This window comes from Choloepus didactylus, chromosome 2, assembly GCF_015220235.1.
Source record: "Choloepus didactylus isolate mChoDid1 chromosome 2, mChoDid1.pri, whole genome shotgun sequence".
Lineage (NCBI taxonomy): Eukaryota > Metazoa > Chordata > Mammalia > Pilosa > Megalonychidae > Choloepus > Choloepus didactylus.
In genome coordinates, this window is record NC_051308.1 from 114590225 (window position 1) to 114605692 (window position 15468).

Consider the following 15468-nt stretch of genomic DNA (forward strand, 5'->3'; position numbering starts at 1 on the left):
ATCTTGTGTGGGCAGATGTATTAGTGTTGATTTCTTTGATTGTTTCCATGGAGGTGTGACCCCACCCACTCAGCATGGGCCTTGATTAGTTCACTGGAGCCCCATAAAAGCTCAGACAGAAGGAGCAATCTTGCCACAGCCAAGAGAGACACTTTGAAGAATGCACAGGAGCTGAGAGAGGAACATCCTGAGAGAAAGCCATTTTGAAACCAGAACTTGGGAGCAGACACCAGCCACATGCCTTCCCAGCTAACAGAGGTTTTCCAGACACCATTGGCCATCCTCCAGTGAAGGTACCCAATTGCTGATGTGTTACCTTGGACACTTCATGGCCTTAAGACTGTAACTGTGTAACCAAGTAAACCCCCTTTTATAAAAGCCAATCCATTTCTGGTATTTTGCATAACAGGCAGCATTAGCAAACCAGAACAGAGGGGATTCCAGGTATGGGCCTGTCAGTGTTACCAACAGAAAACACAGTTCTAAATAGTCGGGCCTGCCTGATCCCACATCAAACAGAGAAACAAGTCTCTTTGCTTTGGTGAGAAGGTGAGTTTATTGAAGATGCATCAACAAGGAGCTGGAGAAAAAAAAAGGCTTTCCAAGACCAGTTCAGAGGGAGAAGAATTATTTGGGCTTTTATAACCCCAAACAAAGAAATGGCCAGAAGCCAGAAGAAAGCAGAAAGAAAAAAAAAAAAAAAAGAAGAAGAAGAGCGAAAGCTGTTTGGTCAGCATCTCCTTGTTATCTTCAGGTCCTCCCCTCATTCAGGCTTGTTTTTCAAGGTCCTGATTATGAGACGATACGGTTACATCCCTCATATCTTACTGAAGGCAATGCTGGGAAAGTTCATAGGAACAGAGAATAAGTTTTTGTTGTTGAGATTAGAACAATAGAAATTTATTTTAAGAAGGGCTTTTCATGGTCAGAATAACTCAAAGCTGCTTGAGTGAAGTGATCTCAATAAACAGCTTTTTTTTTTTTCCTCGATTGGCTATTGAAGACTATACTAACCATTTTCCAGCTAAAGAATTATATTGAATATTTTCTACTTATCCAGCTATCATCAACCCTACTCTGAGCATCCACACACACATGCACACATGCATACACAAACACACACCCCTTTGGAGTGTGTCACGGCAGCTTTCTGAGCTTAGAGGTTCCCTCCCTGTTTGTTTCACAAATAGGAATTCAGTTCCAGTGCGGTCGTTGGGTTCAGCATTTCTGGGAGACATTCTCAAGGTTCAGCAGGTCCTCACCTTCCCCCATACTCTGCCCAGCCCCTCCATCAACCTGGAGCCAGACCTGCTTATCCACTGCCCCAGATCCCCTGGGCACAAGGTCCCTCTGCCACAGTCCTGCCCTCTCCGTGTTATTTGTCACCCAGGTGGGCATTTCACACAGCCCAACTACCCAGGGCCCCTCTGGGCAAAACACTCAGCAACTACTTCTTTTAGCTCCCACCCTTTGCCCCAGGTTTCATCAAGAGAGTCTTTTTCCTGGTCTTGGCTAGTTCTCAGCCAGCCCTTCCCCAGGCTGCCTACTGACACTTCCCACCCACAGCAAATACTAGAAAACTTCAGAAACTGGATGAAGCAAAAAACCATGAAGCAGCATAGGGTCAACTAATTCATTGGTTTCAACAGATGACCATGATTTTCCCTCCCAAAGGGCCCACCATGGGTGTCCAAGCTGTAAAATAAATCTCAGTTTCTCCAAGAGGGTACCAGGAAAAAACAGTCTGATCTGGGAGCAGTCGGAGAGACTACTCTGGGACAGGCAGGCTTCCAGGAAGAGGATCTGAGGGGAAAGTCCCAGTAATGAGCTTAGAACCAGCAGCCTACAGGGCAAGACTGAAACAGGAGTGTTTGGTTTGGCCCATACGATATTTTTAAAATCAGTTGCAACTAATGAAAGTCTGGATTTACGGCTGACTTTCCTTAACAGATTAGAAGAGCTGACAACTGGGCCTGTTTGCCCTAATGGAAACTCCTCTGAGTGCCCTTGAGTTTGCCCCAGCCCCACGCCCTCTTGTGCACAGTTGTTCCTGCCCTGCATGCCCTCTGACCCTTAGCTCGGAAGAAGGTCAAAAAACCAAGCTTCGTCCCATAATAATGCAAAGTGTTAATAATGGGGAAAACTGAGTGTGAGTGGGGGTATATGGGGACTCTGTACTTTCTGCATGATTCTTCTGTAAACCTACAGCTTCTCCAATAAAAAGGAAGGAAGGGACAGAGGGAGGGAGGCAAGGAGAGAGGCGAGGGGTGGAGAGAGAGAGAGACGAGGGAGGGAGGGAAGGAGGAAGGAAAAGAGGTTTCCCCTGGGAGCAGGTTCAGCCTTAGCAGGAGTCTGGGGGGTCAGCCAAGGACTAACAGGTCAGACAGTCCAGGAGCCCTCCAGGAATTGCCCCTAGTGATCCCACAGGGACAAATCTTCAGAAGGGATTTGAGTTCACCGTAGCCTAAGCCAGGAAAGGCATCGAGGAAGGCCACTAGGGAGTTCCTTCCTCACTCTAAAAGGCCAGATGGGGGTCAACCCAGACAGAACCACTTTTGAAATGGTGGGAATCCCACCATCGCAGCAGGGAGCCGACCAGCCTACATCAGGGGAGCTCTACACATGTGTCCAGAAGGATCTGAGAGGGGGCTACCAGAACCAGCCAAGATGAGGAGGACTTGGTAAGATTTCCAGAAATGTTAATAATTTTCCTGCTTCCCCTTAGGGAACAGGAATTAGCAGTGAAAATCTTCAAACAGCAAATGTCCTTTGAACTTGTTTAGGAAGCAGGAAGGGAGGAGGGCAGGCTGGGGAGACTAAGTTCTGTTCCACAGTCAGTCTTGTGAGGAAAGGGAACTCTAGCCAATAAGGAAGTGGAAGCAAATTTAGTTCTGGGGGGCCAGCTAAAAGGGAGAAAGGGCCTGAGACCAAGAAGTGATCCACTGAACCTACCAAGACCCTGGTTACCCTTGTTGCTTTGTTTGCTCCAAGCTGTGTGCTGGAGTGGGTTCCCACTGGCTTGTAAAGGCCAGTTATGCACCTCTCTTCCCAGCTTCACATTCAGGGTCAGTGACCTACTTGTGGGTTCAAATCAGCCTTGCTGGGAGTATTTACACCACAGAAATTGGCAAATGCTACAAATCAGAATTGTCCGGTGCATTGCCCCTCCAACTCCCACCTGACAGAGCCAGTTGTTAAATATTTACTGGCACAAAACTGCTGATTCTCTTTTGGACCACCAGTCAGTTCAGGGCCAGGCTATGCTTCTTGATACAGGTTATGTCTCATCCAGAGAAGTCCTCAAACTCACTCCCCCACGGGTCCCAAACTGGAAATGAACCAGTCAGGCAACAAGCTATATCAGCATCCAACAGGAGTTCTGAATTATGCTGAACCTTTGCTGCTGACTTCTCTTTTTTTTTTTTTTTTTTTTTCCCTAGTTTTATCTCTAGAGAGTGCAAGTCTGGGAAGAAACTTTATTTTCTCTGAGCTGAGTTCACACAGAAGGAGATGGTTAAAGACCAAAGTTCTCAGGTTGTAATAAAATACATCCAAGGCATGCCAAGCAGCTTTCTTTTTCTTTGAGAGCTAACCGTTCAAAACACATCTAGGAAGGGCTCAGTTTTCAGAAAGAACCCACAAGATCTGTGGGATGGTGGAAAAAGGAGTCAGATCTTGGAAAAGGAGCATTTTCTCCACAACCCTAATCTTTGTCTTCCTCAATGGCCTTAGTCAAATTCCTCCATTCTACTCTGGCCACCCTAATTCAGGGCCACATCCATGGTTTTTCCATCATCTACAGGTGTTCTCTTCATGTCTTTCTTCCTAATTACCCGCCATCTGTCTTGCCCTTGATCCCATTATATCTGTTCTTCAATATCACAGACTTCCCCAGATCATTTAGTTTATTTTCTCTCTCCTGGACTCTCTTCCCTCCCAACTTGGAAATGGTGGTTGGTCATCTCAACCACCCACTGCATCCTCCAATTCCCCTGTGTTCCCCTGGACCACATTGTCTAGCTGAACCTTGGTAATTATCAACTCAAGGAAAATAAAAGTTGTACAAGAAAAGAAAAGTAACTACAGTACACTATGTGGCAGGGCTGAGAACAAAATTTACATAATCACAATGACAGAAATATTTGAAAGTTGATTTAATCAAAAATTATGAAATAACTAAATTGGAAGGGTGTCACTCCTCCAGGCAGAAATCAAGAGAAGCACTCAAGGCAGATCCCACGGGGATGTACTACCTGCAGGGAAGGCCTGGCTGTGCATGGTGTTAACCCAGCTCCCAAGTGGCTTTCCAGTAATGAAACGACTGTGTCCTTTCCCAAGTTCACCTATTGGATCTTCTTCAGATGATGGCCCTTTCCTCATCCTGGAGCAACATTGCTAGGATTAGCTACAAACCCTCAAGATTTCCTATTGAACTCCTCCTCCTCCCCATTCCCCTTTCCTTTGGCGCCTCTTCAGGCCTTCTACCCTTTGAAAGATTCTTCTCCCTCCTGCCCCCTCCTCAAACCCTATCTTCCGAATCAAGGTCACACATAGATGCTGGAATGAATGAACACCGGCCCCAGGAATGGCCAGTTGATAAGTAAGAGGGAGAACAAAGCATCAGCTCCAGCCAACTACTGCTGACAAAAATAAAGACGCATTGTCAGCCAGAGATCTTTGACCTTCAACTTTATATGAAATACCCTGTTTTTAATTGTTGGCAACTAATACAAATATTTTTGGTTAGACCCAGAGCCTGAAACAATAAAAAACCTGGATTCTCCAGTCCTTGAGGAAGTTTAATTCAAACCTTCACAGCAAGTGAGGAAAAGCATTTATATTCCAGTTTTCTAGGGCAGCCAAATAGAGGGTGGACAAAAACTTTGAATTTCCATATTAGACCAGTCTAATTTTTCAGAACCTGACAAAACATTGTCATCATCATTTTTATTATTCTGAACTTTAGAAAGTGCTTTATTCTAGGGAATTAAACTGCCAGTTTTAATTCAGTAGAAGAAAGAACAACATCAAAAAAATAGCCCATGGTCTTGCAGGGGCTTAAGAAACACTCCTCTCCACCCACCCAAAGCTATCTCTTTCCAGGCTCACCAGTTTGCTAGTGACAAAGTATCCACTGTCCCCACCTCCCACCTCACTCCCAGCACATTCTGCTGCTATTAGCCCTCCCTGGGGTTCCAAAAGTACGAGCATATCCTGTTACGCCGCTTCCTTCCAAATGATTGTCTATCGCCCACTACCACCACACATCCCAGTACCCACCCACCTTCACACCACACACACACACACACACACACACACACACACACACACATACACACACACACACACACAGAAGGCCAGAAGGCCTCTGTTTGGAAAGGCACATAGCACAGACATTATCTAATGAAGGGAGAGATCTGCCTTCTCTTTCTGAGCATTTTGGCAGCTCTCCAAGACTCCATGTACCCCTCACTATTGTATTATGTGTTTTCTAAATAAATATTTCCTTTAATAAATATGTATTTCTGAACTCAGGCTAGCACTGCTCCCCATTTGCATCCAAGCAGCCTCTGCCCCTCCCCAAGCTATCAAGCACTGGGTGGGGTCTGGGACCAGCTGAAGGCCCCAAGCAAGGGCCTCCCAGCCTATTTCCCCATCTCGGGTGTTGTTTCAAACCAGCCCAGCCTTGCCCTAGTTATAAATGCATCCTCTCTGCAGTGCATACTTGCTCCCACAGCTCCACAGCACAGCTGAAAAGCACTGCTCGCCTTTGGCTTCTCAGGATTCAGCCTGGAGCCCGCCGGGACCCAGCCACTCAGCCATGCTAAGGAGAGGCTTCCAGGCAGCAGCAAGACTTGGCTATCACAGAGTCCTCCCTGGTGGCCGCTGCATCCTGCCCAGACTCAACCCTGCCTCAGCGTTTGGATCCTCCACAGACTCTCTGGTGAGTTCCCAGTTCAGCCAGATGGGCAGCACCGCTCCAGGGAGCCTAGGGCTTCAGGAGCACCCCAAATCTCCTCTTCCCAGCTCATAGCCAGAGATAGCAGTCTGTGCGTCGGGGACCTATTTGATTTGGCAAAGGGAAGGTGCTCTAGGGATACCAAGTAGTCCAGATCCAAGACTAAGACCTTCAGGACACTTGAGTTCTGGTCTGAATCTTGATCGCCAATGAGGCGCTTTCTTCCTCCAGGACCCAGACCCAGGCTGGGTTGGTGTGTCCCTAGATGGAGGCCTCCCCAGGACAAAATTCAGATGTACTTTCTGTCTCTGGTGTTGGCATACAGCTCGCTTACTACCCACAGTTGTGATTGTGGCTCACCCTCGCCCCATGATTGACATGTACTCCCTGCTCCCGCCATGACACTGTGTTTCCAACCAGCCACCCTGTCCAGGTGGGCCCAGGGCTGTGAACAGAGCTGGAGCAGGCCCTGAGGTGAAAGGTCGGTAACAGGACCCCTCTGTGGTATCACCCCCACGGTAGACGGTGTCTCAGAATAGGCTGTTGTCTAACTGTCAGCTGTTATACTCAAAAGCTTGGCATTTTTTCCTCAGTTTCCCCATCTGTACAACAGGGCTAGTAATAGCAGTTCTCAGCCTCAAAGAGCTGCTCCAAAGATTTAAAACAGGACAATTGTACTGCACCACCACAGAGCAGCATCCCTGTAATTGTTAGCCCCAAACCCTTTCTTTCCCTTCCTTTGCCCTTTAGGGTCCCACCACATGGTCACCCACAGGGCTCCCTGAACCCTCTGCAAGCAAGATGGGCCCTTTCCTTCAAGTGAACACTCTGGGCAAAGGGGTTCTGAGGATCCCAAGAACCCAGAAACAGACTACCTAGAGGCTCCCATAGCCCAAGCAGCAGCCTACCCCCTCTCCTGGGAAGCTGTCTAGTCCCCCTGGTATTTCTGACCTAGGTCTCAAGATTCTGTCCAGAGAAGACAGACTTTAAGGATTATGCCCTCCCCAATGCCAGCTGGTGTCCAGACATGCTGAGCCTGTACAAAGAGTTCATGGAGAAGACCAAGTCCAGCGGCTGGGTGAAGTTGCCCTCCTTCAAGTCCAACAGAGAACACATACAGGGACTCAAGCTCCCATCAGGGCTAGCAGTCCCCTCAGGTAAGGCCCAGCATACAGTCAGCCCACGGTCGGGGGAGGTTCCTTCTGTCTAACTTCACTGCTTAGGTCCATAGGAGGAGTCTTCTTTGAGGTCTGTGGTTCTTGTCCGCCCAGCTGAAGAGGGCACACCCAGAGGGAGGGTCTCACCTTTGCTCCCAGTCAAGTGTGTCCCCACAGGAACACCACTGCCAGCTCAGCTCCCTGCCTTTCCGACTTCTCATCGGTTGTTGTTCTCTTACTTTCAAGCCTATCCCAAGTCCTCCTTCCCCAGCTCATAAAAGCCCTACCTTGTCCACTGCAGGCCTCAGCACACCTTCCCGGCTCTGCTCAGCCCAGGGGTTGTGGCCCCTCCCAGAATGATGGTTCCCTGAGGGTCTCCGCCTCAGACCCAGTGTCTCAGACCCAGCACTCCCTGAGGACAGAGACTGTGCCTTTCCTCTCAAACTGAGGGCTCCCTGAGGGTGGGGCCTGGGGTTCCTATGGTTGTCTCTCCTTGCCCTATACCCAAGGCAGGCTGAAGCCATTGTGCTGCATCCTGACCAGGCCCCCCATCCCCACACCCTCCCTTCTCCAGTTGCAACACTGCCTGTCTCTCCTCAGACAAAAGGGACTGGCGCTCCCTCACCAGGTGCATCCAAGTGGAAGGACAAGGCTACGAGTATGTCATCTTTTTCCACCCGTCCGAGAAGAAGTCGGTCTGTCTTTTCCAACCAGGCCCCTACCTGGAGGGCCCCCCGGGGTAAGAGAGGCAGGGCCAGAGCAGGTGTCCTTGGCTGCCTCCTGGGCTTGATTCAGAAGGGTTGATCCCATACTCCACCAGCCCTGGGGTCTGTACCCTTCTCTGAGGGGCCTGGAAAGGACATCCCAGGTCATCTGGTCCGGTCCCCATGGTGTAGACAAGGGAAAGGCTCCTTATCAAGGTCTCAGAATTTTCCAGCAAGAAAGGACCCTAGAGGCCATTTTTTGAAGGATGAGAGAGGCCTGGCTTCCAGTCCTGCTCTGCCACTGCTGGCCTTGGGACCCCAAGCAAGCAATTTAACTTCTGGCCTGCAGTGTCCTTTCCTAAAACCTGGGCAATAACATCTACCTGCCAGGGTGGCTGAGAGGTGTCATATCACCGGCCTGTATTTACATGCTTGTGAACTCTAAAGCACATTAGAGGTATCAGAAACCACCTATCCAAACCCCACATTTTATTCATGAGGAAACAGGCACATGAGGGAAGGTAACTGTGCCCAAGACAGTCAGAGCCAGATTCAGGACTCTGATCTGGGAGCTGGGACACTAAGTCCATTGTTCTCTCTACTGCACTCTGAGCTTCCAAACATGGAAGAGACCTAGGAGGGAACTCAGGCTGGACATAGTATGTCCACAAGGGAAATCAGGCTGGCTCTGGACCTACTGCCTGAGGCCACTGGGCCACCAAGTCCATAGTTGTCTGCTTTCTCCCTCTTCCTTGTTCTTGCTCCAGATAGTCAATGAGGGTGGTGGCTAGTGCTGGAGTGTCCGAAAGGAGTAGAGAGAAAGGGGAAGAGGGAAGGGCAGAAGCAGCATTAGGGTCCCATGAGGGACTCACTTACAGTTAAACAGAATTTAGAGTGCTAAGTAGATGTCAGCACCTCCGCAGGCCATGGATTCAGACTGAGGCCCTGGTTGCCTTGGCCATCCCAGAGGTGATCTCTATGGGGACAGTATTCTCCAAACGAGTGCATGAAGACTCTGGGGAAATAGGTCAGAACCCTTACTCAGGCCACAGACCCCCTCCCTTCTAAGGTGGAAGACCCCAAGGAGGCAGGGGTGGGGGGTGAAGAGCAGCTGACTTTCACCAAGGGGCACAGGAAGGTCTGGCAGGTGCTGTCACTGGATTGAATGGGCTCCAGTGAAGAGATTAAGATCCCCCCAGCCCCTTGGCAATGGGGAGGGGGTGCTGGCCAGCCAGGCTGCTCTGCAGAATCCGTAAATTTGCCAGTGGGTCCCCTGCCTGAACAGTGAAAACAAGGAGGGAAGAGCCAGCTTTGGGCTCTTTGGCACCAACTCTTTTTCCCTCTTTCAGGCAATCTGGGGACAGGAGGAGGAGGGAAGCACTTGGAAGTGTGCGTGAGGCTTTGCAAATGAGCTCATTTAATCTGATGATATAGGAATTATTTTATTCACAATTCATAGTAAAAAAACAAAACAAAACAAAACAAAACTAAGGCTCAGAAAGGTTTTAGCAGATTGCTTAAGATCACATAGGTCTTGAGCAATAGAGCAAGGCGTTAAACAAAGTTGGTTGGGGTTCCATGACTCCATGCGCTTTCCACCAAAGGGAGTGGGGAGGCAAGAGTCCAGGAAGTCTTTTGGAGGCAGTACAGGAGGGTACAGCTGACGTGGTGTGTGGAGAATCAGGAACATGCTTTTGGCAATCAGAAACTCAGAACTGATTTGTGTTATTTGCATTCTAAAATTGAGCACCTTTCCATTTTCCCTAACTAAACAACAGTGAAGTAGCTTCGGCATCAAGGACAACTTACATAACTGAGAATGAGAATTATATGCGCTTTTTTTTCCTATTGAAACTTTTTTTTATTGTGAACTTTAACATACATACATACATAACAGTGATAACTTTTCAAAGTGTGATCCCACAAGTCATTAGAGAGCAAATCTAAAGAATGTCATAAGTCACTGCTCTACAACACCAGCCATTTCCATCACTGTAAAATATAACATACACACAGAAAGCTGTCTATATGCACTTTAAATAAAGCAAATATTTGCTGCATCCTGCTGAAGCAGGCTCTCGGCTTTCCACAGGCAGCACTGCTCAGGTGTCCATCTTGTCAGCACTTTATAGGCTATAAGTTACATTTCACATTTAACAATCTTGAAAATGTGGGCTCAGCACTTGCAGTAGTGACTGGTAAGGTGAGAGACGGCCCAAGGAAGTGCTTCAAAGACCTAGTGAAAAAGTTCAGGGAGTTTTTCATTCCCTGTATGAGTGCACTCTTCCAAAATATGGCAACTGCTGCCAGCAATTAGGTGATGAACCAGAAAAGTTTTTCCATTAGTTCTATCAGAAAAACATATTTTTCCTGATTAAAAAAAAATTTTTATCAGTGGATGCTAACACATGCTGAAGCAAGATAGGAGAAAAGCTTGGATAATTTTGACTGGTTTGATCAGATGAGTTTCTGCTTTGTATCCTTTCCTGTTTGGCTGCCCTGAGGCTGAAGATCTGGTTTGGGAGAGATCTGGAGGAAGGGTGACGCAGGAGGTAGTTTCACCTCAGGGCTGGGGGAAGACCTAGTGCCCACAGTAGCCACAGCCCTAGCCTTCTTCCCCGCCCCCACCTCCAGACTTGCTCACGGAGGGGCCCTGGCAGCCATGATGGATGAGACCTTTTCTAAAACTGCCTACCTGACTGGAGAGGGGCTGCTCACACTAAGCCTCAATATCAGGTTCAAAAAGTAAGTATGAATCCCTGGAGTGTTGGCCAAAGGTGTGGCCATTTTCATCAGTGAGGGGGGTGGCCATCCTAGGCAGTTGGGGCATGAGGGCCTTGCCTGCCACTTTCCTTGCCCAGCCCAGTCCTGGTCAATTCTCTGGCCGGAATATGACCTCTGCTGGAGCCAGCAAATGGGGACCTAAGCCCTGGGCCACTTATGAGTCCTTGAGGAGGAGGAGTGGGGGCGGGGGGCAGTGAACAGGACAGGGATGGGAGGGTGGAGGGACAGAGGAGAGAGGGGTTCAAAGGAAGGTGGGCTAAGCTGGCTCCTCTGCCAGTCTGATCCCCGTGGGCTCTCTGGTTGTACTGAATGTTGAAGTGGAAAAAATCGAGGACCAGAAGATTTACATTTCCTGTATCGCCCAGAACAGAGACCAGCAGATGGTTTATGCTAAGTCCTCAGGTAAGGAAGTCCTCACCCTCAGTCCCATGCCCCGTCCTGCCGTCACCCACCCCCAGAAGAAATGGGGAGGGAAAATGCTAAGGATCAGGTCACAAACTGGTCCAGCTTATTAGGGATAGGATTTGGTGCCTGCTGTAGACACAGACCAAGTGCCGAAGAACTTTCTCTAGGGATGGTTTGCCCGACCTGTACCACCAGAACAAGATCCAGTTAACAGGTATCTGGTAGCAAAATGCTCAGAGCATCCTGTCAAGCTCCTGCCATCCCCGCCCTGACTCCCGCCATTCAGCTTACCCTTTTCTTGCAGCTGTTTTCCTTCAGCTGCAGCTGGAAGAAGAGTCATCCCAACAGTAGTCACCATGCCTGCAGAAGCACCTACCACTGACCACCTTGCCTGCTTGGGGCCCACCCCAGAACAGGAAGGTGTCCCCAGGAAGTGACTGGGAAAAGTGAGGGAGGGGGGGACCTTCTTCTGAGTAAATAAAGTCTCAGCCCCATTCTTGGCTTTTGTAGTTGAAAATCAATATCCTTTCAGGACCTGCAACCTACCCAGTTTCCCATTCAGCACCAGTGGGAGAGATTAACTGAGCACCTGCCAGGTACCAGGCATGGGGTGAGGTGCAGGCACACAGTCATGAAGGACCCCAGGCCTCAGAACACACCCCAGTAGGAAAGAGGGGAGGGGTCAGCAACAAAGTGCCAATCAAGATCCCCCCCCACCATGAGTGCAGTAGAGGCACAAAGCAGGAGGGGTAATTTTACTCACGAAAGAGATCAGAAAAGGCTTTATAGAGGATGCTGTGTTTGAGCTGACTCTCAAAAGTTAAGTGGTATTCCCCAGGCAGGCAGGGGGAGAGGAGGAAGTTCCAGGAGGAGAGAATAGTAAGAGCAAAACCATAGAGGGGCGAAAGAGCACAGCGACATAGGAGGCCAGCAAGGTGTTGAGTAGGGCAGAAGGTAAGGGAGAGGTTAGGTAGGCAAGTGGGCAGGGTCAGGCCATGGAAGTCTTTGTAAACCCTACTATGAAGCTTGCACTGTGTCCTGTAGGCAATGGAGAGCCTTTAAGGGGTTTGAGCTGGGGAGTGACATTAAGTTTTGTTTTTTAGAAAGATGACTCTGGTGATAGTAAGGAGTCAGCAAGCCTGATAGCAGGAGCACTGGTTAGGAGATCCCTGCAGGACTCCAAACTAGATAGAAACAGTAAGTCCTGAAGTGGCATCAGAGCTGTGAAGATGAGAGAAATGGAAATGCTAAAACAAAAGAAGTGCAAAATGGTGGCATTTTCATTTTGCCATTGTATATAATGGATTCCTGAAGGGGAGCCATCTAGAATGACTCCAAGTTTCCAACTTGGGGGTTCCAGGGGGCATCATTGGGAATATAGGAGGAGCAAGCCTGAAATGGGGGGAAATAATGAGCTCAATTTTACATGTACTGAGCTTGAAGTACCCATGGAATTTCCACATGGCAAATGCCAGCAGGGACCTGGATATTGGGATTTGGAGCTCAGGGGTGACATCATGGCAGGAAATGGAAATCAATGAATCACCAATATAAAAACCTACATGAAATCTATAGGAGTGAATGATGCAGGGTGGAAGTGAGGGAAAAGCAAGGGGAGTGACAATGAGAGGACAAGAGGGGAGGGGAAAGAAAGGGAAGAGAGGGAACATTAGGTCATGCTAAGGTTTAAGGTTGGGACAAAGGACCAAAGATCCACAAAGGAGGCAAAGAAAGGAAGAGGAGTGATCATCAGTAAGAAGGTAAGATTAGCAGTATAGAATCCTGCAGAGAAGGCAAGGCAGATGAGAACTAAAAAGAGGCCCTAGGAGACAGAAGAAGATGGTGGCATAGAGAGGAGTGGAAGCTAGTTTGTCCCCCTGGAACAACTAATAAACAACCAGAAACAACTAGTAAATAATCTAGAATAACTGCGGGGGGACAAACATGACTGTCCAGTCATCATACACCAACCTGAATTGGGAGGAATACCCAACATCATGGCATAAAATCTGTAAGTAAAAACTGCGGATCCAAACCAGGGGCCCTCTCCCCCCACAGCCCGAACTGCAAAGCCTCACTGTGCTAGAGAGCAGCTCTCTCCCAGCAAGCGAATATAGCTCAGCTGAGCTCCAACTGAGGTTTTAATTAACAAAAATGGACTGCTCAATACAAGCTACGAATCCCCAACAAGCAGACAGAGGCTTTTGGTGATGACTGACCTTGCTGAGCCAGAGGGTGGCCATGGACTGGCCCTGAGCGGGGGCTTTCTGTCCCTTTTTTGGCTCAGTGGAGAAACCCTCAGCCATTTTCAGTTCCCAGCACTTTGATTCAGACAATGGTGGGGATAGCACAGGCTGAGAGTCTATTCAAATGCTAATGACCTCTCCCTAGGGGGTGTATTTTTCCTAAGAGGAAGAAGGTAGTGCCAAGCTCTACTACACACCTTCCATTCAGAACCAGACCCTGGAGCTTAGGGGAAAACAGCCATGGGCCACCCTCCTTACACCAGTCTGGAGCTACAGGCTGACAGGCACTACCTGCTGGCTGGAAAATCACAGTGACTTGAGGTCTCACAGGGTGCACTAATCTTCTGAGACACACCCTCAGGGAGATGTGATACTATTGACTCCTTCTGAGACCTGAGCCCGTTCTGATATGGGAAAACCTGATTGGGGTAACCAAGGAAATCAGATGCCTAGACAACAGAAAACTACAACCTACACTAAGAAACATGAAGTTATGGCCAAGCCATAGGAACAAACTTACACTTCAACTGAGATACAGGAATTTAAACAACAAATACTAAATCAATTCAAAAAGTTTAGGGAAGATATGGCAAAAGAGATGAAGCGTATAATGAAAACACTGGGCATACATAAGGTAGAAATCAAAAGTACAAAAAAACAACTGGCAGAATCTATGGAAATGAAAGGCACAATGCAAGAGATGGAAGATACAATGGAAATATACAACAGCAGATCTGAAGAGGCAGAAGAAAGCACTCAGAAACTGGAGAACAAGACACCTGAAAGCTTACACACAAAAGAAAAGATAGAGAAAAGAATGGAAAAATATGAGCAACGTCTCCGGGAACTTAAGCACAAAATGAAATGCAGGAATGTACATGTCATTAGTATCCCAGAAGGAGAAGAGAAGGGAAAAGGGGCAGAAGCAATAATAGAGGAAATAATGAATGAAAATTTTCCCATCTCTTATGAAAGACATAAAATTATGGATCCAAGAAGCACAGCATACCCCAAACAGAATAGATCCGAATAGGCCTATGCCAAGACACTTAATAATCAGATTATCAAATGTCAAAGATAAAGAGAGTCCTGAAAGCAGCAAGAGAAAAGAAATCCATCACATACAAAGGAAACTTGATAAGACTATGTGCGGATTTCTCAAGAGAAACCATGGAGGCAAGAAGGAAGTGGAGTGATATATTTAAGATACTGAAAGAGAAAACCACCAACCGAGAATCCTATATTCAGCAAAACTGTCCTTCAGATATGAGGGAGAGCTTAAAATATTCTCTGACAAACAGACAATGACAGAGTTTGTGAACAAGATACCTGCTCTACAGGAAACACTAAAGGAAGCACTGCAGACAGAAAGGAAAAGACAGGAGTGAGAGGTTTGGAAAACAATTTGGGACGATAGTAGCACAGCAATGTAAGTACACTGAACAAAGATGACTGTGAGCATGGTTGAAAAAGGAAGGTTAGGAGCATGTGGGATACCAGAATGAAAGGAAAGATAAAGACTGGGACTGTATAACTCAGTGAAACCTAGGGTGCTCAACGATTGTAATAAAAGGTACAAATATGTTTTTACATGAGGTAGAACAAATGAATGCCAACATTGCAAGGTGTTAAAAATAGGGTGGGATTGGGGGGAAAATACAATCAATGCAAACTATAATTAACAGAAACATTGTATTATGCTTCCTTTAATATAACAAAGGCAATATACCAAAGCTAAATGCTTATAGGGGAGTGGGGAGGTACATAGGGGAAGGGTATGGGACTCCTAGCATTGGTGATTGTTTATTCTACTTTAGTTTAATGCTATCTTTCCTTTTGTTGCTTTCTAGCAGTCATGTTTTTTTCTCTCTCTCTCTTTTTTCTTTTTCTTTTGTCTCTCTACCTTCTTTGACTCTTCCTCCTTCTTTGTGGAAGAAATGGAGATGTCCTTATATAGATAGTGGTGATGGTACTGAATACATAAATACTTGACTATACAGGGAACCAACGATTGTTTACTTAGGACAGAATGTATGGTGTGTGAACAAAACCATCTTTAAAAAAATGAAGAAACCTGGAGGGCACTATATTGAGTGAAATAAGACAGACACATAAGGACAAATATTTCAGGGTCTCACTGATATGAGCTAATTATAATATGTAAACTCATAGACATGAAATATAAGTTACCAGGATATAGAAATGAGGTAAAG

The 15468-nt window shown here is 47.3% G+C and overlaps 1 protein-coding gene across 5 annotated transcripts; it reads left to right on the forward strand.

Annotated features, from left to right (window-relative positions):
* Window positions 1–5695: 5695 nt before the first annotated feature.
* THEM5 (thioesterase superfamily member 5) lies at window positions 5696–11494 on the forward strand. Of its 5 annotated transcripts, none has more exons than XM_037814640.1 (6): window positions 5696–5944; window positions 6915–7116; window positions 7717–7855; window positions 10455–10565; window positions 10923–11006; window positions 11314–11346. In XM_037814640.1, exons 1-5 carry the CDS (start codon window positions 5702–5704, stop codon window positions 10996–10998), a joined length of 771 nt encoding a protein of 256 aa, XP_037670568.1. In that variant the 5' UTR covers window positions 5696–5701; the 3' UTR covers window positions 10999–11006; window positions 11314–11346. The 5 variants fall into 5 exon arrangements, with proteins under 5 accessions (XP_037670568.1, XP_037670556.1, XP_037670561.1 ...); XM_037814617.1 differs by having other exon boundaries at window positions 5705–5944; window positions 10882–11006; window positions 11314–11494; XM_037814628.1 differs by lacking the exon at window positions 10923–11006 and having other exon boundaries at window positions 11314–11494.
* Window positions 11495–15468: the final 3974 nt, after the last annotated feature.